Source organism: Lepus europaeus, chromosome 13 (assembly GCF_033115175.1).
Source record: "Lepus europaeus isolate LE1 chromosome 13, mLepTim1.pri, whole genome shotgun sequence".
Classification (NCBI taxonomy): Eukaryota; Metazoa; Chordata; class Mammalia; order Lagomorpha; family Leporidae; genus Lepus; species Lepus europaeus.
In genome coordinates, this window is record NC_084839.1 from 87,060,480 (window position 1) to 87,084,236 (window position 23,757).

At 42.5% G+C, this 23,757-nt stretch overlaps 1 protein-coding gene across 2 annotated transcripts in view; it reads right to left on the reverse strand.

The window, feature by feature from the left end:
* Window positions 1–23,757, reverse strand: part of TMEM131 (transmembrane protein 131) — a 172,928-nt gene that overhangs the window by 146,829 nt on the left and 2,342 nt on the right. Inside the window, exon 1 of one of the 2 annotated variants that reach the window (XM_062209926.1) lies at window positions 12,799–12,863. The exons of the other annotated variant lie outside the window; for it this stretch is intronic. Within the exon in view, the coding sequence (XP_062065910.1) occupies window positions 12,799–12,829 (31 nt within the window). The 5' untranslated portion in view covers window positions 12,830–12,863. Of the gene's footprint in view, window positions 1–12,798; window positions 12,864–23,757 lie in introns of those variants that run through there. 2 annotated transcript variants of the gene reach the window in all.

Sequence of the window (23,757 nt, forward strand, 5' to 3'; positions counted from 1 at the left end):
AAATTAAGAGAAATTATTCTGGATTATCTGGGTAGGCCTAATGTCCTTTCAGCAGAGGAAGAGGTAGAAAAAGGACAGAGAAATGGCAGCATGAGAGGACTTAAGCTGACAATGCTGGCTTTGAAAACGGAGGAAGGGACCACACACCAAGGAATGGGGGCAGACTCTAGAGGCTGGAAAAGTCAAGCAACAACTCCTCCCCTACACACTCCAGAAATGAACACAGCTCTACCAGCATCATGATTTTAGCCCAGTGAGACAAGTTCCACTTCTGATCTCCTGAGCCATGAGACTGCTGTTTTCAGTCACTAAAGTGCTCTATGGTTAACTGTGGCAGCAGCAGCAGCAGCAAAAGGAAACTAACACACCATTCTCCCATTACTCACCAAGACTTTTACACCAAGAGGCTCAGGAATAACACCTGACAATAACAGTGCTGGTTATTCTAGAGAATATTAACTGATGTAAACGTCTCATCTCCTTCTGGACACGATGGATTACCAGCAACCAACGTATCCTATCACTTGGAAATAACCCAAGTTCAGGCAAAATACATTAAATCAGAGTTTTCAGCCAACAAAGGACAACAATTCCGAGAAACTAGAAACAAATAAGTTGAGTCCTATGACTAACCCAGCTTACTGCCCCCAGAGTGATTCCAGGCTACAGCTCAGGGAAGAGAAAGCGGCTGAGTCCAGTGGACTTTGGAGGGTGATGAGGCAAAGTTGAGCACTTTTAGGACAAAAATACCAGGGGAAAACTAAAGCAGGGGGAGCTGCACAGAGAACTTACAGAATTGCAGAGGTCCCCACAGAGTACTCAGCGAAATACTGATCTGTGCGTGTGGGAGTAACCACCCGGCCGAGGGACGGAATCAGCCAAAAGGCTGAGGAAACAGGAAACTGACATTCACACAGGCTAAGAACAGTCTCTGTTCCCATCAATCAAACTGGAAAGATCCATTACTCATGGATACTGAGCAGAGTACTCAGGCGGGCCTTCCCTCAGCTGTGGGAAAGTTAGGCCAGAACTGAGCACTGCTCCAAACCCACGTAACACATCTTAAAAGCAAAACCCCAGACAGTTTTCCAAGAAACTTAGGACAAGGCTCAAAAATATTCATAGGAATACAAAACATCAGCACTCAACAAGGTAAAACTTGCAACATCTAGCGTATAATCAGATATAACCCATCAAGCAAAGCAGGGAGAAAACATGAAAAGAACTTAATCACTGAAATCAGCCTAGAACTGGCACAGATGTTGGCTGGCAGACAAGACGGTAAGGCAGGTAATGTGTTCCATATGTCCAAAAAGTAGAGAAACAAGAAACAAAGAAAGAAGATATACCTCTATAGAAGAAGACTACAATGTGAGAGATGAAAAAATACTGGATGGGATTAATGGTAGACTAGATATTGCAAAAGAAACAATTAAGAGACTTGAAGGTACAGAAGAACCTATCCAAAAATGGAACACACATACACAAAATCCCCAAAATTAAACAGTACAGTGAGTTGTAAGATCATCTTCAAGCTTCCTAATGTAGGGATAATTGGAGTCTCCAAAATTAGGTCGAGAGGAAGAGGATAAAAAATTTTTTTTTAATAATAAGCAAAAATGTCCCAAATGTGATGAAAACTATAAACTCAAAAACTCAAGAAGACCCTTGGCAAATATCGAAACTGCTTAAACCAAAGTTCAGTTTCTACCTTAAGAAATAAAAAAAAAAAGAGCAAATTACCTACAAATAAGCAAAAGAAATAAAAATTCACGTAAAATCAATGAAATAGAAAAAAGATACATACATGCAATAAAACTAAAGCCAAAAGCTGCTTTTTAAAAATAAGATTATGAAAACTGATAAACCTCTAGCAAGACCTATCAAGAAGAAAAGAGAATGGGGAGGACGTTGTGGCATAACAGGTTAAGCTACCACTTAGGACACTGCATCCCCCATTCAAGTGGCAGTTCATGTCCCCACTACTCCATGCTTCCAACCCAAATTTCTGCTAATGTACCTGGGAAGACAGCAGATGATACCCAAGTACTTGGGTCCTGCCACATATGTCAGAGACCCAGATGGTGTTCCTGGCTCCTGGTTTTGGCCTGATCTGGCCCTGGCTGGTGTGGGCATTTGGGGAGCAAACCAGGAGTTTCATCTGGGGTCTCCCATGTGGATTCAGGGGCTCAAGGACATGGGCCATCTTCTGCTGGTTTCCCAGGAGTATTAGCAGGGAGTTGAGAACATCCACTCTTACTAATTCTATTCAACACTGTACTGGAAGTTCTAGGTAGCGCAATCAGGCAAGAAAAATAAAGAGGATTCAGAACAGAAAAGGGAAGTATTGTATCTCCATCTGCAGACATTATCATAGAAAAACCAATGGAATTTACAGAAAAGCTATTAGAACTAATAAGTCCATTTAGCAAGATTTTACAGAATAAAAAAAAAATCAACATACAAACAATATATTTCTATAAACCAGCAACAACCAGAAATAGAGATTTAATAAAATAATTTAGAATAGTATCAAAAACACAGTTATGAAATACAGATAAATCTAATACACAAAAACTTTCACAGGGGGCCGGCATTATGACTCAGTAGGTTAAACCATAGCTTCTTGCAACACCAGCATCGGCATCCCACATAATGGAGTGCTAGCTTGAGTCACGGCTACTCCACTTCTGGCTCCCTGCTACTGGGGCCTAGGAAGGCACCGAAAGATGGCACAAGTGCTTTGGTCCCTGCCACCCACACGGGAGACCTGGATGGAGTTCCAGGCTCCTGGCTTTTGTCTGCTGGCCCCAGGCCATCTGGGGTGTGAACCAGCAGATGGAAGATTTCTCTTTCTCTGTCTCTCCCTTTCTATTGCTCTGCCTTTCAAATTCTTAAAAATAAAAAAAATAAAAAATTTACAATGAAAACCACAAATTATTGCTAACAGCACTTAAAGACCTAAGTAAATGGAGAAAATACCTCTGCTCAAACACAACAGGAATAAATATTGTTAAGATATCAACTCTTTCCCAATAGGATCTACGCAATCCCAATCAATACCTGAATAAGTTCCGCACAGAAACTGATAAATTTAACCTAATAATATGTGAAGGACATGGAATGGGCTAAATAACTCTGAAAAAGAACTAAGTTGCAGGACTAACACGCTGTGTTTTAGTAATTATTACAAAGCCACAGTACTCAGGACAATGTGGTACTAGGTATAAAGACAGACAAATAGATTAATGAGACAAAAGAGGAGAGACATCAGAAATAAATCCACACATGTAAAGGTAACTAATTTTCAACAAGTGCAAAGATAACACAAAGGAAAAAGGGCAGTCTTTACAAGAAAAGGCACTGGAATAACTGGATATTCAGATGCAAAAATAAACAAAATGCCCAAAATGAATCATTTTATAAATAGATTTATTGGGGGCTGGTGCTGTGGCGTAGTGGGTAAAGCTGCCACCTGCAGTGCCGGCATCCCACATGGGCACCGGTTTGAGTCCCAGCTGCTCCACTTCTGACCCAGCTCTCTGCTATGGCCTGGGAAAGCAGCAGAGGATGGCCCAAGTCCTTGGGCCCTTGCATGCACGTGGGAGAGCTGGAGGAGGTTCCTGGCTCCTGATCAGCGCAGCACCAGCCATTGCAGCCACCTGGGGAGTGAATCTTCGGATGGAAGACCTCTCTGCCTTTCCTCTCTCTGTATAACTCTGCCTCTGTATAACTCTTTATTTATTTATTTATTTATTTATCTATTTATAAGGCAGAGTTAAAGAAAGGCAGGGGTGGACAGAAAATCTTCCATCTGCTGGTTCACTCCTCAACTGGCCACAACAGCCAGACCTAAGCCAGGCCAAAGCCAGGAGCTTCTTCCTGGTCTCCCCTGTGCGTGCAGGGGCCCATGCACCTGGGCCATCCCCTGCTGCTTTCCCAAGCGCATTAGCAGGGAGTTGGACTGGAAATGAATCATCCAGGCTTGAACTGGTGCCCATGTGGGATGCTGCAGGCCACCACACCGGCCCCCAAAACGAATCATGTCTAAGGGAAGACCTACAACTGCAAAACTTTCAGAAGAAAACAAAGGAGAAAATCTTTGCAATCTTGAGTTAGGAAAAGATTTCTTAGACACAATACCAAAAACATGACCTATAAAAGAACAAATTGATAAAGTTCTTAATTATTAATTAAAAATGCCTGTTCTTCCAAAGATACTTGGTAGAACAAGATGACAAGCCATAGCCTTGGAGGGCATCTTTGCAAATGTATACCTCCAGAAGACTTGTATTCAGAATACAGAAAGAACGCTCAGACCTCAAAAACAAGAAAACAAATAACTCAACATAAATATGGGTAAAAGATCTGAAGAGACATTTCTGCCCAAAGGTGTTTAGATGGCAAATAAGCACATGAAAAGATGCCCAACATCATTATTCACTTGGGAGATACAAATTAAAATTACAATGACATACTACCACATCACCATTAACATAATGACAATTAAAAAGACTGATCATACTAAGTGCTGACAAGGATACAGAAGAACTGAAACTAATTCTGGGCTGGCAGGAATATAAAATGGAACAACCACTTTGAAAATAGATTAGCAGCTTCTTACATTAAACACACAAATACCATATGATATAGCACTAAGTATCTACCTAATAAAAATAAAATATGAATGCATACAAAGACTCATATATAAATCTTCACAGAATCTTTATTTGTAATAGCCAAAACCTGGAAACAACTGGAATTTTCAACAACAGATGAACAGATAAATAACTCATGGTATATTCATACAATGTAATAAAACACTGGAAACTATTCATATAAACCAAACTGGATGAATCTCAAAGGCACTGCATAAAAGAAACCAGCCTCAAAATCATATAATCTCAAAATTACATACACTGTGTGATTTAATTTAAATGATGTTCTTAAACGTTCAGTGGTTGCCAAAGGTTACAAGTGGACAAGCAGGGAGCAGGTGTCAGGTCCAGCAGTCAAGCCGCCACCTGGGATGACAGTATCTCATAATTGAGTGCCTGGGTTTAAGTCCCAGCTCTGTGTGCACCCTAAGAGGTAGCAGGTAATGGCTCAAATCCTTGGGTCCTGGCCAACCATGTGGGAGACCCAGACTGAGTTCCAGGCTCCTGGCTTTGGCCTGGCCCAGTGCTGTTGTTTGTGGATATTTGGGGAATGAATCAATGGATGGAAGATCTCTGTCTACTTTTCAAGTAAATAGAACTTCAGACAAAGGGAGTGGCTAAATGGGGAATAACATGAAGGAGTTTAGGGGAAAATGGAACTATTCTGTACAGTGACTATTAGTGGTTACACAAACATATGCATGTCTTTCACAGAATTACAAACCCAAACAAAAAAATCTGTTAGCAGGGCTCTGGCTCTTGATTGCAGCCTCCTGCTAATACAGGTCCTGGAAGCAACAGGTGATGGCTCAAATTGCTGTATCCCTGTCACCTACTTGGGGGACCTAGGTTGAGTCCCTGGTTCCTAGCTCTGGCCTGGCCCAGCCCCAGCAATTGCAGGCATTTGGGAAGCGAATTTGCAGATTAGAGCTCTCCCTGTCTACCTGCCTCTCAGATAATTTTTTTTAGTAAATACATAAACCAGTAACAGTCACTTATTACCAAGTACGTTGCACTATGTGTACTGTAGTTTTATTCAACTAGCTCTATAAGTTTGTTTATACAGCACCACCACAAATTCTTGAGCACTACTTGATCTAAGACTTTATACCAGCTATAATATCTCACAGGAATTTTGCACTCCATTATAATCACAAGGACCATCAATGCAAATGTGATCCAAATCTCATATGGTGAATGACTGCATACTAATGCCTAGAGGGGACGAAACCATGTTTTAAAAGCTTTACAGGCTGGTGCCGGGGCTCATTAGGCTAATCCTCCACCTGTGGCGCCGGCACACGGGGTTCTAGTCCCGGTCGGGGTGCCGGATTCTGTCCTTGGTTGCTCCTCTTCCAGTCCAGCTCTCTGCTATGGCCCAGGAGAAGTACCTGGCTCCTGCCTTCAGATCAGCGTGGTGCGCCGGCCGCGGCAGCCATTGGAGGGTGAACCAACAGTAAAGGAAGACCTTTCTCTCTCTCTCTCTCTCTCTCTCTCTCTCTCTCTCTCACTGTCCACTCTGCCTGTCCAAGAAAAAAAAAAAGCTTTGCAGGAGGGGAAGGTGTTCAGCCTAGCAGTTAAGACACCTGGTCCCATACTAGAGTACCTGGATTCAATACCTGGTTCTGGCTCCTGACTCCGGCTTCCTGCTAATGCAGATCCCAGGAAGCAACAGTGATGGCTCTGGTGACTGGGTTCCTGCCACCTATGTAGGGAACCTGGGATCAGATCCTAACTCTCAACTTCAGCCCCTGGGCTGGTCTGGGGCTATTAATGGGCATTTACGTAAACCCTCAGCTTTGTTCTCCTTCTCTGCACTCAAAAAAAAAAAAAAAAATTGTTACAGTAGCATAGTATACACACACACACACAGTTTTGTTAGGGTAGCATAGTACACACACACACACACACACACACTAGCCAAGGTACTCAGGATCACTAAACAGTAGATTCCAGAGTTCCTCATTTTTTTTTTTTTTTTAAACAGGCACAAAGTAATAATCTACTACGTGGATGGAGCATAATTTATTTAGGCATATTTAGGCAGCTTCCAGTATTTTTCATTTACAGATAATCATGCTATGAATAACCTTGTGTATATGTATTTCCACTGTTAGAAGTGTGTCTTCAGGGTCAATTCCTAAAAATGGGATTGCTAGGCAAAGTTGTAAACACGTTATATAGTACTGTATATATAGTACTGTTAGATACTGTGTCAACTTTCTTTCTGTTAAGGCTGTGCTTTTTACATAATGTCACCAGCAAGGTGTGAGAATATGTACTTTTCCACAGCTTCACCAAAAGTGTTAGCAAGTTTTTTCAACTTTTGCCATTCACAAAGTTGAAAAATGGTATTTCATTTATGTTTTTCTTCTAAGGAGAAAAAAACCTATCTATTTTTAAATAAAACTTATTTAATAACTTTATTGAGACATAATTCACATACCATACACTTTGTCCAATTAAAGGACACAGTTTCTAGTATATTCAGAGTTGTGCAAGCCATTGCCGCATCCGGATCACTTTCATCACCCAAAAAGTTGTGCACATTAGTCACTCGCCATCCCTCCCACCTACAGCCCTGTGCAGTCACTCATCTAGTTTTGTCTGCACAGACTTGTCGGTTCTGAACATTTCACATAAATGTTTTCTGTATTCTCAGGAGTCCATGGTCTTTTGTGAACGTCTTTGTTCACTTACAATGACTTCAAGACCAATTTATGTTGCAGCATGCATCGGTAGTTCATTATTTTTTATGGCTAAATAATATTTAATTTTATTTATCCATTCATCAGTCAAGAAACATTTTAGTTATTCCACTTTTTGGCTATTATGAATATGTTGCTAAGAACATTCTAGTACAAGCTTTTATGTTTTCATTTCTTTTGGGTATATACCTAGGAACAAGGCATGTTTAGCATTTTGAGGAACTAACAGACTGCTTTTCAAAGCAGTTGCGCCATTTATACTCCTAATAGCAAATATGCTATCCCAAAGTCTCACATCCTTGTCAACACATGTTATTCTCTTTTTTATTACAGCCATACTAGCAACTGTGAACTATAGTCATTCTGGTTTTCATTTCTGTTTCTGGGATGTTGAACATCTCTGCATATACTCACTGCCTATTTTCTTTGAAGAAATGTCTGTATATCCCTTTAAATTGGGTTGGCTAAGTTAGTTACTAAAGAGTTCTTCATATATTCTACACATATTATCTTTTTAAAAAAGATTTATTTATTTATTTGAAGTCAGAGTTACAGAGAGAAGGAGAGGCAGAGAGAGACAGACAGATAGACAGGCCCTCCATCCGCTGGTTCACTCCCCAATGGCCATAACGGCCAGAGCTGGCCGATCCAAAGCCAGGAGCTTCTTCCAGGTCTCCCATGCAGGTGCAGGGGTTCAAGGACTTGGGCCATCCTCCACTGCATTCCCAGGCCACAGCGGAGAGCTGGATTGGAAGTAGAGCAGCTGGGACTTGAACCGGCGCCCCTATGGGATGTCGGCACTGCAGGCGTCAGCTCTACCCGCTATGCCACAGTGCCAGCTCCTTCACACACAATTTATAAAAATTTCTTCCTCTGTGGACTGTGTTTGTGCTTATAGTGTTCTTTACAGCACAAAATGTGATTCCGACAATGTCTAATCTATCTATTTTGTTGTTATTTGTGTTTTGGGTGTCATATCTAACAAGAAGACACGGTAGAAACTCAATGTCTACAGCAGGCTCATTAATGTCTCCCTAAGATGTCCACATCCTAATTTCAGGAAACTGAATATGAATATTGCCTTACTTGATAAAATGCATTCCGTACATGTGATTGCACTAAGGCTTTGGGGATAGAGGGTTATCCAAACAGGTCAAATATGATCCCACATGGAGGAGCAGAGGGTAGCGTGAGGACGGGCTGAAGCGAGGAAGTGCCGCAGCCAAGGAACGCAGAAAGCCTCCAGACGCAGAAAACTCAAGGAAAAAACGGATTCTTGACACCTGGAGAAGGAGCACAGCCCTGTCAACACCTTGATTCTACACTTCTGCCCTCCATGATGTGAATGAACAAATTTGTGTTCATTATTTTTTTAATGACTCATTTATTTATTTGAAAATCAGAGTTCAAGAGAGAGGGAGAGACAGAGATCTTTTCAACCGCTGGTTCACAGTCCCAAATGGCCGCACCAGCCCTGGCAGAACCACAAGCCAGAAATTCAATCCAGATCTCCCACATGGGTGCAGAGGCCCAAGCACCTGGGCCATCTGCTGCTGCTTTTCCCAGACCATTAGCAGGGAGCTGGATCCGAAGCTGGGACTCAAACCGGAGCCCATATGGGATGCCAGTGTCTCTGGCAGCAACTTTACCCACTGTGCCACAATGCCAACCCCCAAATTTGTGTTGTTTTAAACCACTAACTGTGTGGTAACTTGCTGCAGCCACCATAGGAAACTAAAATGGTGTCCAAAGTTTTTATTTGGGGATGGTCATCCTCTGCATAGCACACACCAAAATTCCAGACTCCCATGAGGAAGGTTTTTAGCATAAACCACATAGTGGTTTATGTGTTAGGACTACTGATGGAACTTCTATTCTATGCCACTAATCTATTTATAGACTGGTATCTTACTTAATCCAATTTTATAATAGCTTAAGAGCACGTTTTAATAACTGCATGTGCCAGTAGCCTGTCATAACTTTTCTTTCTCAGCATTTTCCCAGCATTCCTACATTTTTATTTTTCCATATCAATTTTAACATCAAGTTTTCTAGCTCCATAAAAGTTCTGTTGGTATTTTAAAAGCTACCAAGCACACCTCGGGAGAACTGACAGCTTTATGACATGGAGTTATCCTGTCCAAGCACAACAGAGTCTTGTACCACTCAAATCAACTTCTCTACTCCAAGAATGCTTCAAAGTTTTCCTCAGATTTTGCATGTTTAAGTTTACTCAAACTGTTTTGTTGTTGTTATTATTGATAGCTTTTTGCAATGTCTGAAATGTTTCAAAAAGCTTTTAAAAGAGTTTTAGTGGGGCTGGCGCTGTGGTATAACAGATAAAGCCAAGCGGGTAAAGCCACCGCCTGCAGTGCCGGCATCCCATATGAGAGTGGGTTTGAGTCCCAGCTGCTCCACTTCCAATCTAGCTCTCTGCTAAGGCCTAGGAAAGCAGTAGAGGATGGCACAAGTCCTTGGACCCCTGTACCCACATGGGAGACCCGGAAGAAGCTCCTGGCTTCAGATCAGCACACCATCTGGGGAGTGAACCAATGGATAGAAGACCTCTCTCTCTCTCTCTCTCTCTCTCTCTCTCTCTGCCTCTCTGCAACTCTGCCTTTCAAATAAATAAATAAATATTTAAAATAAAAGTTTTAGTACAAAAATAAAATCTTAAAAAAAAACACACACACACATACCCATGAATTCAGGGGACAAACAGGCAGAAGCTGTGTGACAGTGGAGGCTGGCAAGTAGCCCAAGTCCTGCAGGCATAGATGAGTTAATTCAAGGAGAGCTCAACTGAGAACTAAACCCAAACAGCCAAAATCAACAGATTAATGTACCAAAAGGAAAAAAGAAAAAACAACCAACCTAAGAGAACTTCATTGGATAAGATATAACATTTATCTAACAAGTCTAAAACCAAACTCTGAAAAGCACAGGGAATTTCCTAACTATTATGAAGAACATCTAACCTCAACGACACCATCATCCTGCAGTGATGCTCTTAAGGCTTCCCCCTTTACAATGGGAAAAGACAAGGGCACCTGCTCTGTCACCATTCCCCTTCGCTATGGTCCTATAGCACTGGCCAACGCAGTAGCACACACAAATACCTGTGAGTGACAGACAAAATAATCAAGATATTACTCAGTCACTTTGGACCTATAAAAAGGTAATTTCAGGCCAGCACTGTGGCACTGCCTGTGATGCTGACATCCATATTGGAGCAGCGGTTCAAGTCCTGGCTGCTCTACTTCCAATCCAGCTCTCTGCTAATGTACCTGGGAAGGCAGTGGGTGATAACCCAAGTGCTTGAGCCCCTGTCATCTACATGGGAGACCCAGATGGTATCCAGGCTCCTAGCTGCAGCCTGCGTAAGCCCCAGCTGTTGCAGTCATCTGGGGAGTAAACCAGAGGATGGAGGATCTTTCTCTCTCTTCCTGTCAGTCTGCCCTTCAAATAAATAAATTTTTTTTAAAAAAAGCATTTTTTAAAAGATCTGTTTATTTATTTGAAAGGCAGAGTTAGAAAGGGAGGGAGGGAGGGAGAGAGAAAAATCTTCCATCTGCTGGTACACTCCCCACATGGCCATTGGCTGGGCTAGTCTGAAGGCAGGAGCCAGGAATTTCTTCTGGGTCTCCCAAGTGGGTGCAGGGACCCAAGCACTTGAGCCATCAAAGGCCCATTAGCAGGGAGCTGGATCAGAAGTGGAGCAGCCAGGACTTGAATCGGCACCCATTTCGGATCCTGGATAGATGTCAGCAAGTTCCAAATTTACTGAGCAATTTCATGCAACTGTAATCAAAAAGCAAACAAGAATTTAAAATTTTATGCACAAAATGATTTTATGGTTTATAAAGAATAAAAACAAGATAAGAAAATGCTTTATAAGAATGAGTTTGGGGGGAGGAGGAAGACCTGCCAAGCTAGCTAATAAAATATATAAGTATACTGCATTAGTTAAAACAGATTTTGAACAGAAATATACAAATACATAGGTGAGGGGAAAAACAAAAAAATCAAAAAACAGATCCAGTGGCCAGCACTGTGGTGCAGTGCCGACATCCCATTTGGGTGCTAGTTTCAGACCCAGCTGCTCCACTTCCAATCCAGCTCCCTGCTAATGTGCCTGGGAAAGCAATGGAGGATGGCCCAAGTCTTTGGGCCCCTGCATCCACATGGGAGACCCCAAAGAAGTTCCCTGGCTTCTGGCTTCAGATGGGCTCAACTCTGGCCGTTGCGGCTACTGGGGAGTGCACCAAAGGACCGAAGACCTCTCTCTCTGTAACTCTTTCAAACACATAAAACAAATCTTAAAAAAAAAAAAAAAAGAAAGAAAGAAAGAAAGAAAGAGATCCAAGTAGACAACAGAATTTGTATAAAAAGAAAGTATTGGATATAATTTAAAAGATGCCATTAAAGCTACTAACAGTTGAGAACAAACAGATTCCCTACATGACATAAACAGACTGAGGAATTATGAGACTTATATTTAAAAATAGAAGCATGGAGACAAAATATTGGTGAATATATAATGTTTATGCACATGGCTTTAAAAGCCATGACAACAAAGGCAGAAACCAAAAAAAAAGAGTAACTGCTTTGGGTGATGAAATCAGTAACAGAAAAAAAAAACATTCAAATACAAATAGAAACTTTGAAAAATATTAAATCTTTAATTAAGAGCTTTCTTAAATCAAATAGAAAACTTCAAAGCAATGGGGAAATTGGTAAAAGACATGACCAAACACAAAAGAAATGCAAATAGCTAGCAAATGCATAAAAGTGTCTGTTCTTAGTAATTATTTAAAAATCAATTAAAACAACAGGACAACTTTATTAGCAGATTGGTGAGAACTTAAAGAATGGTAAAAGCCAGTGTGGGGAAGTGGCCACCCTCATACAACACTGTTGAAACAGGAACTGATACTATTATATTCAAAGGCAACTTGGCAATATCTATTTTTAAAATGGGGAATGAGGAGGAAGAGGGAGGAGCGGGAACAGAGATGGAACAGACCAAAACATGTACTGCCACTGGTTCTTGAACAATGTTTTATCATTTGGTAATCTGTATTTTATAATTTGTTTTATTCTGACAATCAACATGAGTTAATCCTTTTTTTATTTATTCGACAGAGAGACAGAGAGAAATCAGTTAATTCTTAAAACCAATCTCTAAAGATCAGCTATCACATATAATGCTCTTTCATTGTAACTAAGTTAAAAGCATGTATCACACTGGCACAAACAAGCACCTCCAGCAATACTGACAGAAACAGGGAAACGAGCCAGGGACAAACAAATTTTGGGGGTGGAAGGAGGTCTGTCACTCACCCAGAGCTGATATAAAGATTAAATGAGACAAGGCATGCAAAGTAACTTCCGATGGAGCCTGACACAATGAAAATACCCGCAATACTTGCCATCATCATCATCATGCAGTGTCACAGGCATCACCCATTCGGGCCAGCATTGCCGGTATAATGTATTCCCTAAATGATGGGAAATCAGACTTGTATAAATCTATTATTTCAGAATGTATTTCTTATTATTTCAGAAATATGTTTTACTTCATTCTAGTTCATCTTTAATAGTAATGGTTTTGCCACGTCTGCCAATATAAAACTCAGCAGGTTGAACCCCTTCTAAATGCTGTATCTGGGGATGCTATGACCTAGCCCCTAACCTCCCGAAGCTCATAGTACTACACAAGTATAAATAAACCCAGTCAGGAAGGGCTGACAATATTCAGAAATAATTTTCCATTTACTCTGCTGTGGCCTGGGAAGGCAGTGGAGGATGGCCCAAGTCCTTGGGCCCCTGCACCCGCGTGGGAGACCCAGACGAAGCCCCTGGCTTCTGATCGCTGCAGCTCCGAGTAAGACAGCAGATAAAAGACCTCTCTCTTTACCTCTCCTTCTCTCTGTGTGTAACTCTGACTTTCAAATAAATAAATAAATCTTAAAAAAAAAAAAAACAACTCTAGGAAGCCAATAAAACTATAAATCTGAATCAAATTAAAACTGAATCTAATTCCCAACCTGCTTCCTCCTTCTTCCATCTTCCGTAATTCTCAGTACCCTATTCCCGTGTCCAGCTATAATCCACGAGAAGCGAGTCCCTACACATGTAGTAGCTTCCCTACATGTGAAACGTAACCACTGCCCCAGTAGTCCCAAAACAGCTATCAGGTCGTGGCAGTGCAGATTACCACTTCACTCCGCATTTGCTAATCAAGAAGCAATAATCAGATGAGCTCTTTCACCAACCTCTGCAGCACTTTTTAAATTTCAGAGACAGAAACAACGCCCACGATGGCTGGAGCAAAGCCAGGAACCAAGGAACTCAATCCAGGCTCCCAAACAAATGGCAGGGACCCAACTATTGAGCTGCCACCTGCTGCCTTCCCAGGGTCTGCATTAACAGGAGGCTGGAATCGGGAGCTGGGAATCAAACCCTGGCATCTGATTTGGGACAAAAGGAGCCATGATCACTAGGCCAAATGCCCACCCCAAGAATGTTTAGAGCAGTCCAATTTCACCAGACTTGTTTGTAAGTATACTGCTCTATCAAATTACTTTGGGAATGATAAGCTGTACCTCCAAGCTCTTTACAATACAGTTATGGTACAGAGGTATTTTCTGAACTTAACTCCCAGAAAATCTCCTGCCTCTAATTTAATCATTCCCCAAAAAGAAAGTCCAAGTACAGGAGCCTTTGCCATACCATTAATACAAACTAATTAGGGCCTATCAGTTAGGCTGGCTTATACTGCTTCTCTAACTTTATTCCTGAAACAGTTTGAACTAGTACATTCTTTGACCAAATGTAGTAACTATATACAAAAAAAAAAAAAACAAAAAACCTTTAAAGAACCAAACTGCTGTATCAATTTGAAAGCACTGGCCAGCACTGCAGCTCACTAGGCTAATCCTCTGCCTTGCGGCGCCGGCACACCGGGTTCTAGTCCCGGTTGCCCTCTTCCAGGCCAGCTCTCTGCTGTGGCCAGGGAGGGCAGTGGAGGATGGCCCAAGTGCTTGGGCCCTGCACCCCATGGGAGACCAGAATAAGCACCTGGCTCCTGCCTTTGGATCAGCGCAGTGCGCCAGCCGCAGCAGCCATTGGAGGGTGAACCAACGGCAAAGGAAGACCTTTCTCTCTGTCTCTCTCTCTCTCTCTCACTGTCCACTCTGCCTGTCAAAAAAAAAAAAAAAAAAAAAAAATTGAAAGCACTAAAACTTATTTAAAACATAGTCATAAACTGGTAGAACTAAAGAGAGCTTAAAAGATATTTCATTGGGGCCAGCGATGTGGCTCACTTGGTTAATCCTTCACCTGCGGTGCCAACATCCCATATGGGGCGCCGTGGTTCTAGTCCTGGTTGCTCCTCTTCCAGTCCAGCTCTCTGCTGTGGCCCAGGAGGGCAGTTGAGGATGGTCTAAGTGCTTGGGTCCTGTACCCGCATGGGAGACCAGGAGGAAGCACCTGGCTCCTGGCTTCGGATGGGTGCAACGCACCGGCTGTGGCAGCTGTTTGGGGGGTGAACCAACGGAAGGAAGACCTTTCTGTCTCTCTCACTGTCTGTAACTCTGCATGTCAAATTAAAAAAAAAAAAAAAAAAGACATTTCGTTTTGCAAACAAGAAACCTAAGGAACTACTTTAAGCATATAGCATTTTTTGTTTGTTTGTTTCAAGGAGAGTATGTTTCTTTAACAAAAGTAGAAAAAAAAATTTGTAACTATGAGTACGGGTACTGGGTCATTACATCAACCAAATCATCAGTTCAAAAATGTAATTTGATTTACAATAGTATGAAAAAACAATAACATTTAGGGATAAACCAATCAAGGAAGTAGAGAAGAGAGACTGTAAAATTACAAAACTACTACTGAAAAAAAGAATCATAAAAATAAATGAAAGGACATTCCCATGTTCATGGATAGCAAGGCTATATATAATAACTGTTAAAGACCTGGGGCCAGTGCTGTGGCACAGTGGGTTAAAGTCTTGGCCTGGCCGGATTCTGTCCCGGTTGCTCCTCTTCCAGGCCAGCTCTCTGCTGTGGCCAGGGAGGGCAGTGGAGGTTGGCCCAAGTCCCTGGGCCTTGCACCCCATGGGAGACCAGGAGAAGCACCTGGCTCCTGCCATTGGATCAGCGCGGTACGCCAGCCGCAGGGCGCTGGCCGTGGCGGCCATTGGAGGGTGAACCAATGGCATAAGGAAGACCTTTCTCTATGTCTCTTTCTCTCTCCTCTCTCACTGTCCACTCTGCCTGTCAAAAAAAAAAAAAAAAAGTCTTGGCCTGAAGTACTGGCATCCCATATGGGCGCCTAGTTCTAGTTCCGCCTGCTCCACTTCTGATCCAGCTCTCTGCTATGGCCTGGGAAAGCAGTAGAAGATGGCCCAAGTCCTTGGGCCCCTGCACCCATGTGGGAGACCAAGAAGCTCCTGGCTTTGGATCTGTGCAGTTCCAGCCGTTGTGGCCATCTGGGGAGTGAACCAGTGGATAGAAGACCTCTCTCTGTATCTCTACATCTCTCTATAACTCTGCCTTTCAAATAAATAAAAAATAAATATTTAAAAAGAAAACAGTAAGGATCCTGTGTTGTGGCACAGTAGGTTAAGCTACTGCCTGCAATGCTGTCATCCCATATGGGCACCGGTTTGAGTCCTGGCTCCTCCACTTCTGATTCAGCTCCCTAACAGCCTGGGATAAGAAGCGGAAGACAGCTCTGGTGTTGGTGCCCCTGCAAGCCAAGTGGAAGACTCTGGTGAAGCTACTGGCTTCAGCCTGGCCAGCCCTGGTCATTGCGACCACCTAGGGAGTGAACCAGCAGATGAAACATAGATCTCCCTCCTCTCTCCCCCTACCCCAGAACTCTTTCAAAATAAATAAATCTTCAAAAAAAAAAAAAGTGTCATAGTACTCAAAGTGATCTTCAATTTCAACAGAACCCCCATCAAAATCCCAATGGCTTTTTTTTGCAGACACAGAAAAACTCATCCTTAAATTCATATATAATTTTATGGACTTTAAATACCCAAAAGTTCTTGAAAATGAAGAATCAAGGATTTCATGTTTCCTGATTTGAACACATACCATAAAATCACTGAGCAAAACAGTATGGCACTGGCATACAAATACATAGAACAATTAAATAAAGAGCGCAGAAACACTCACATATATGCCCAAATCATCTTCAAACAAAGATGCAAGATTGCTCAAGGAGAAAACAGCAGTCTCTCCAATAAGTGGTGCTGGGAAAACTGGACAGCCACATGCAACAGAATCAAACTGGACCCTTTTACCTTCCTCATAAATAAGATTAACTCAAAACAGTCTAAATACCCAAATAGAAGACCTAACACCATGAAAATCACCAAAGAAAAATTAGGAAGGCTTCATGACATCAGATTTTACAATATCTCGATATAACAACAACAAAAGCAATAAAAGCAAAAATAGATAAATGGAACCATATCCAAAAAAGCCTGTTCATCAAAAAACACAATTAACAAAAATGCAATCTGTAGAATGAGAAAATATTTGCAAATCATTTCTCTGATAATAGGTTAATATCCAGAATATATTAACTCCTATAACTTCAGAACAACCAAAAACAACCCAGAAGTGGGCACTGGTGAGGATGCCCATGTCCCACAATGGTGTGCTTGGGTTCAGTTCTTAGCTCTGATTTCCAGCTTCCTGGTAGTATGAACCCTTGAGGCAGTGACAGTGGCTCAAGAAGTTGGGTTCCTACTACCCACACGGGAGTTCCAGACTGATGTCCGGCTCCTGGCTTCAACCCAGGCTCATCCCTAACCATTGTGGGCATTTAGGGAGTGAATTGGTGGAAAGAAACTTCTCTCTCTTCTTCTCAAACAAAATTTAAATAAAAAATTAACTGTTAAAATCCGGACAAATGAATACACATGTATTCAAAGAGAACAAACAAATGGCTAACGTACATATGAAAAGATGTTCAGCATCACTAATCATTAGAGAAATGCAAATCAAAACCACAAGGACATATCACTTCTCACAAGATGGCCACTATCAAAAATAAACCACAGAAAATAACAAATGTTAGTGAGGTGTGGGGGAATTGAACTTGTACACCAATGGTAGGACTGTAAACTGGTATATCCACTATGGAAAACAGTTGCTAAAGAAGTTAATAGAACGACCATCCAAACCACAAATCCCACTTCTGGGCATATACCCAAATAACTCCAAAGCAGGGTCCTGAAGAGATATTCACAGCCCATCTTGACAACATTGTTTATAACAACTAAGAGGTGAAAGCAGTCCAAACATCCAAGGAAAGATGGACAAACAAAACGTGGTGCACCCATACTGTGGAATATTATTCAGCCTTGAAAAAGGAAGGAAATCTTGTCACAGGCTACAATATGGATGAACCTTGAAGGCATTGCACGATGTAGAAAGCTGATAAAAAAGACAAATCCCACATGCTCCTTGTTATATGAGGTATCTAAAGTAGTCAAATACACAGAAAACAGAAAGATAGTTATCAGAGCTGTGGGGGGAGGGGAGATATGAGGAGCTGTTTAATCTGTAGAGAAGCTCTAGTTTACCAAGAGGAAAAACTTTAAGGAAAAAAAAAATGTTTATTTACTTGAAAGGCAAAATAGAAATAAGGGGGGAGAAGGACAGGGAGGGGGGAGGAAGGAGGAGGTGGGGAGAGGGGGAGAGGGAGAGGGGGAGGGGGAGGGGGAGAGGGGGAGAGGGAGAGGGGGAGGGGGAGAATATATCTTCCATCTGCTGGTTCACTCCCCAAATGACCTCAACTGTAAGAGCTGGGTTGATCTGAAGTCAGGAGCCAGGAGCTTCTTCCTGGTCTCCAGTGTGGGTACAGGGGTCCAGACACTTGGGCCATCTTTCATTACTTTCCCAGGCGCATTAGCAGGGAGCTGGATTGGAAGTGGAATAGCCAAGTCTCACACCAGCACCAATGTGGGATGGTAGCACTGCAGGCATTTAGCCTTCTATACCACAAGCCAGCTCCAAGAGGAAAAACTTTTAACATTACATCTATTGCACAATTACATGAATACACCTAAAACCACTGAACTGTACAATTAAAATGGTAAGATGGTAAATTTTGTTTTTACCACAATTAAATTTTTTTAAATATGTATTCATTCGTTCACTCCCCATGACTACAAGGGCCAGTGCTGGGCCAAGACAAAGCCAGAAACTTCTTCTGAGTCTCCCATGTGAGTGCAGGGGCCCAAATACTTGAGCCATTTTCCACTGCTTTCCAGGTGCATTAGCGGGGAGCTGGATCAGAAGTGAAGCAGTGCTCATTTGGGATTCCAGCATCACAGGCAGTGGTTCAACCCGTTACACCACAACACCAGCCCCTAAATATTTTTAAATAATACATAAAGCACATGTCACACAACAGATCATGTCAAGGATCCTCTTGGATATTTGACAGATTTTAGTCTCTGGCCAAGGTGTTGAATGAAATGAAGTGAATCAAGCACGCAGTAAGGCTTTCTAGAAACCTTCCATCTAGAATCTTAAAGTAATCACACGGGAATGAAAGAAAAACCGATTCAGTACTGCAGATGAAACTAATCGACACCTAATTCTAAAATGCCCTCACAGGAAAGAACACAGCCCCAGAAATGAGTTTTCCTCCGGAGCTCCTGGGCCTCTAAGGGAGGGAAGCTGAAAGACTCCTGCCCTGTTAAAAACGACTACTAACTACTAACCCCTGATTATCCCCAGCGCCTTTTAGTCCAGGGCCAGCTTCTGACAACCTTCCACGTGTCTGAGCTGGCTGGTCACACCCATCTACGGGTAAGGAGTATTCACATAGTGCAATATTGCATAACCTTAGCTTGAACAATATAAGCAGATAGCTAAATCACCAAGAACAAAGAGTCAGTAGCTTCCAACACCAAAGATCCATTCCCTAATTACTCACTCATTAATTTCCTTGATTTCCTTTTAAGAACGTTCATTGGGATGGGCATGTATGTAGTGACAGCAGTGGTTGGGATCCCCATCCCATATCACAGTGTCCGAGTTCAGGTCCTGGCTCCGTCTCCATCCCAGTCTCCTGCTAGTGCACATATAAAAAGTGATGGCTCAAGTACCTGGGTCCCTGCCTCCCACCTGGCAGACCCAGACTGAGTTCTGGGCTCCTGGCTTTGGCCTGGCCCAGTCCTTGCTGTTGGAAGCGTTTGGGAAGTATACTAGAACATGGAAGATCTCTGTCTCTCTCTGCCTTTCACGTAAATTTTTAAAATAATCTTTAAAAAAAAAAAAAAAGAATTTGCATGATCCGGAATGGCCTGTGGTCTTTTCAATAGCTAACAAGTCAACAGAAAGTGATATGAAAGTTTGATTGTTTAAAATCAAAAAAGTGGCCGGCACCGTGGCTCAACAGGCTAATCCTCCGCCTAGCGGCGCCAGCATACCAGGTTATAGTCCTGGTCGGGACGCCGGATTCTATCCCGGTTGCCCCTCTTCCAGGCCAGCTCTCTGCTATGGCCGGGGAGTGCAGTGGAGGATGGCCCAAGTGCTTGGGCCCTGCACCCACATTGGAGACCAGGAGAAGCACCTGGATCCTGCCTTCGGATCAGCGCGGTGTGCCCGCAGCGGCGGCCATTGGAGGGTGAACCAACAGCAAAGGAAGACCTTTCTCTCTCTCTCACTGTCCACTCTGCCTGTCAAAAATAAAAAATAAATAAATGAAATAAAAAGAATTGAAAACAAAAGAGCACATTTCACTTAAACACTTAATACACTGGTTTTCCACAAACTGGCTTATCTCTTTCTTCCCCAGCTGGTACACAGCATAACAAAACCTACTTCCGTAAGTACTCATTCAGGACTATAGTTTGGCTCTAGGAACAGAGAGCTTGGGATGGGTTCACAGTTCAACCACCTAACAACTCTGCTACCGCGGTTGTTATTATGTAACCTATCAATGTTTCAGTTTCATGATCTGTAAACTGGGGTTTAGAAGGAGCCGAAAATCTTAAAATTCCAAAGTCACAGAGCGGGACCAGTGCTGAGGTGCAGAAGGTGAAATCTCTGCCTGCAGTGCCAGCATCCCACATGGGCGCCAGTTCCACTTCCAGTCCAGCTCTCTGCTAACGTGCAGGGGAAAGCAGAGAGGACGGCCTAAGTGCCTGGGGCCCTGCACCCACGTGAGAGACCTGGAGGAAGCCCCTGGCTCCTGGATTTGGCTTGGCCCAACTCTGGCAATCACGCCATTTGGAGAGTGACCCAGCGGATGGATGTTCTCTCTCTCTCTCTCCCCTTCTCTTTACTTCTGCCTTTCAAATAATAAATCTACACAAAAACCAAAAAGTCACACGGTGATGTTTAGCTAAGTAAACAGAATTCATTTAATTTACAAGGGAAAGCAACATGTGGGGAAGAAAAAAGTGGTGTCAGCCAATGTCCTTTTACAGTACAATTCCTAATGACCCTGCACCTGCGAGTTCTCGCTGTACTCCTGAATCTCAACCCACATCTCAGGTACAAAAATGGGAGGATGAGATCACTTTAAGCAAACTTTCATTCAAAACGGAATGCCTGCTATGAAACATGGCGGATGGAGACAGTCCTGCGCCCAAGTAACTGCAGCAGTCTAAGTGAGGATGACACTCAGGAAATCTAACTGAACACGGCAGTACGCAAGCCTCAAAATGAATGGTGATGAGTACCAAAGACACTGCAAATCCAGAGGGGTGCACAGGGACAGCCTACTGCAGTACCTTAGGCTGCAGGCTGGAACGTGAGGACTATACACGAGCTGACCAAGAAGAGGTGTAACAGGATCTGACACCACTTAGTTAAGGTCAAAAATGAGGTGGGGGGGAAGGGGGCAGGCATTCCGCAAAGTGGTTAGTATAGATACCACTTGAGGGGCCGGTGCTGTGGCGCAGTGGGTTAATGCCCTGGCCTGAAGCGCCAGCATCCCATATGGGTGCCAGTTCTAGTCCCGGCTGCTCTTCTTCCAATCCAGCTCTCTGCTATGGCCTGGGAAAACAGTGGAGGATGGCTCAAGTCCTTGGGCCCCTGCACCCATGTGGGAGACCTGGAAGAAGCTCCTGGCTTCGGATCAGCGCAGTTCCGGCCGTTGTGGCCATCTGGGGAGTGAACCAGCAGATGGAAGACCTCTCTCTGTGTCTCTACCTAACTCTGTTTCAGGAAAAAAAAAAAAAAAAGATACCACTCGAAACACCCGTATCTCGGGGTGTCTGGGTTTGTGTCCCATGTCCCCTCTCAATCCCAGCTCCCTTATCATGTCCACCCCAGGATGTAGCAAGTGATGCTCAAGCAGTTGGGTCTCTGCCACCCAATGTGGGAGATTGAACTGAGTTCTCAGCTCTGGCTTTGGCTTGGTTCAGCCTTGGCTGTGGCAAACTTGGGAGGAGTGAATCCGTATATAGGAACTAATATACTTCTCTGTGTCTGCCTCTCTCAAATAAATTTTAAAAAAATTTTTTGATGGTCCAATGTGACAAGGAGAGCAATCATGACAATAATAAAACACTGGAAAACCAGAGATGGCACAAGGCAATTCTGCCCTGGAAATGTGCAGTGTGCCAGTGGCAAGACACATGGATGAAGGAAGACATCCAATGGGCAAGTGGAGAGTAGTAACTGACAGCCAGGGCACAAAGACAACCAAGGAACACAGAGAATATCTACAATATCAAGCACCCAGCAAAGATGTTTTCCCAAAAGCAGTCTGGCTTATCACTACACTGGTTTATAAAACAACACAAAACAAAACCAGATAATTTTACATCTACCCCTAGGTGCCTATGAGGATCCTTCCTAAGTGTTATAAAGGAAAATAGTTTCTAGCAAGAAGAGAGGACACACATTTTCCAACTACAGCATTCCAAAACAGCAAACAGCTTGTGGCAAAAAGTAAGCAACCAAAGTTCATTACTCAAGCACTTAGGAAGGAATATTCTATTTATTAGGCCCTAAATTAAAAGGTAGCTGCTCCACCACCATTCAAAGGGCTAAAACATCTCACTCTGAGGCGGGCATTGTGGCAGGTTAAGCCATCTGCCAGTGCCTGCCTGCACACCAATATCAGCATCCCACATGGGCACAGGTTCGAGTCCCGGCTACTCCACTTCCAATCCAGCTCCCTGCTAACAGCCTGAGAAAGCAGTGGAAGATGGCCCAAGTGTTTGGTTCCCTGCACCCACATGGGAGTTACAGAAGAGGTTCCCGGTTCCTGGCCTTGCCCCAGCAGTTGTGGCTATTTAGAGAGTGAATCAGTGAATATAAGATCTCTCTCTCTCTCCCCCTCTCTCTCTCCCTGTAACTCTTTCAAATAAATAAATCTTAAAAAAAAAAAAAAAACTCATTCTTAAGAAAATTACTTTAAAAATCATTTTTACATTTTTAAATTAACAATTTAAGAAGAAATAAACACCACTCCTGATCAACCCCACCACCCTCGGACAAATCATTAATAGGTTTTTACATCTTCTCTTCCCGCCTTTGGTATTAAGCACTTTGAACATACACTTTGTAGAGAAAATACTTTTGCACCATCCTGCACATAAATCACAAATATGGCTTAGACAAAAATTTGTGCATGAAACTATAATATACTGGCCGAAAAAAAAAAAAAAAAAAGGAAAGTCCTCCTAGAGACCTCCTAAAGACAAATTTAATCCTGTCATTAATCACCAACTGAACCTTAAATTGTCATGGAATCAGATTCCCGAAAATTTGTCCAAGTTTAGATTCACTAGATATATAAACTGTAGCTTCTCCATGATAATAAATTTAAAAGGTACCACAGCTTCCAAAAGCACATTTCACATTGAAACTATATTATATGATACCTTTTTAATAATTTGACTATAAAAATTTTATATATATGCATATGTATTTTCATTACATGTTTAATATATTTTCACTATATACACACTATTCCACCACTCAATATCTTAGCCTCAAGAAAAATCCTGACACTACTCCAGAATAAGTTATTTATCTGTAGTAATTATAGCTACTGCTGGCAACTCTTTCAAAGTCCTTACAAACTTCAAGGCCTAGCCAAAACAGTCTCAAAGGTCTCTTTCCTCTGGCCTAGTGATAGATAACACACCCACAGAGATCAGTTAAGACAGAAGTTAAGATAACATCCTATATGGCTTAACCTTTCTTTAAGTCAAGGAATGGCTCATGTCTGACTCAACAAAGTTCACACCTAGCCCAAACGTGGAAAAACTGCATTCGGTAATACGGCTTTTTCTTTAGGGAACAACGAGTTCGATATTGTTTTGAAGATTTTCTGGTGAAACTCTAGGGCAACGCAGGAAAAATATACGAACACACAAAACACTCACAGAACCA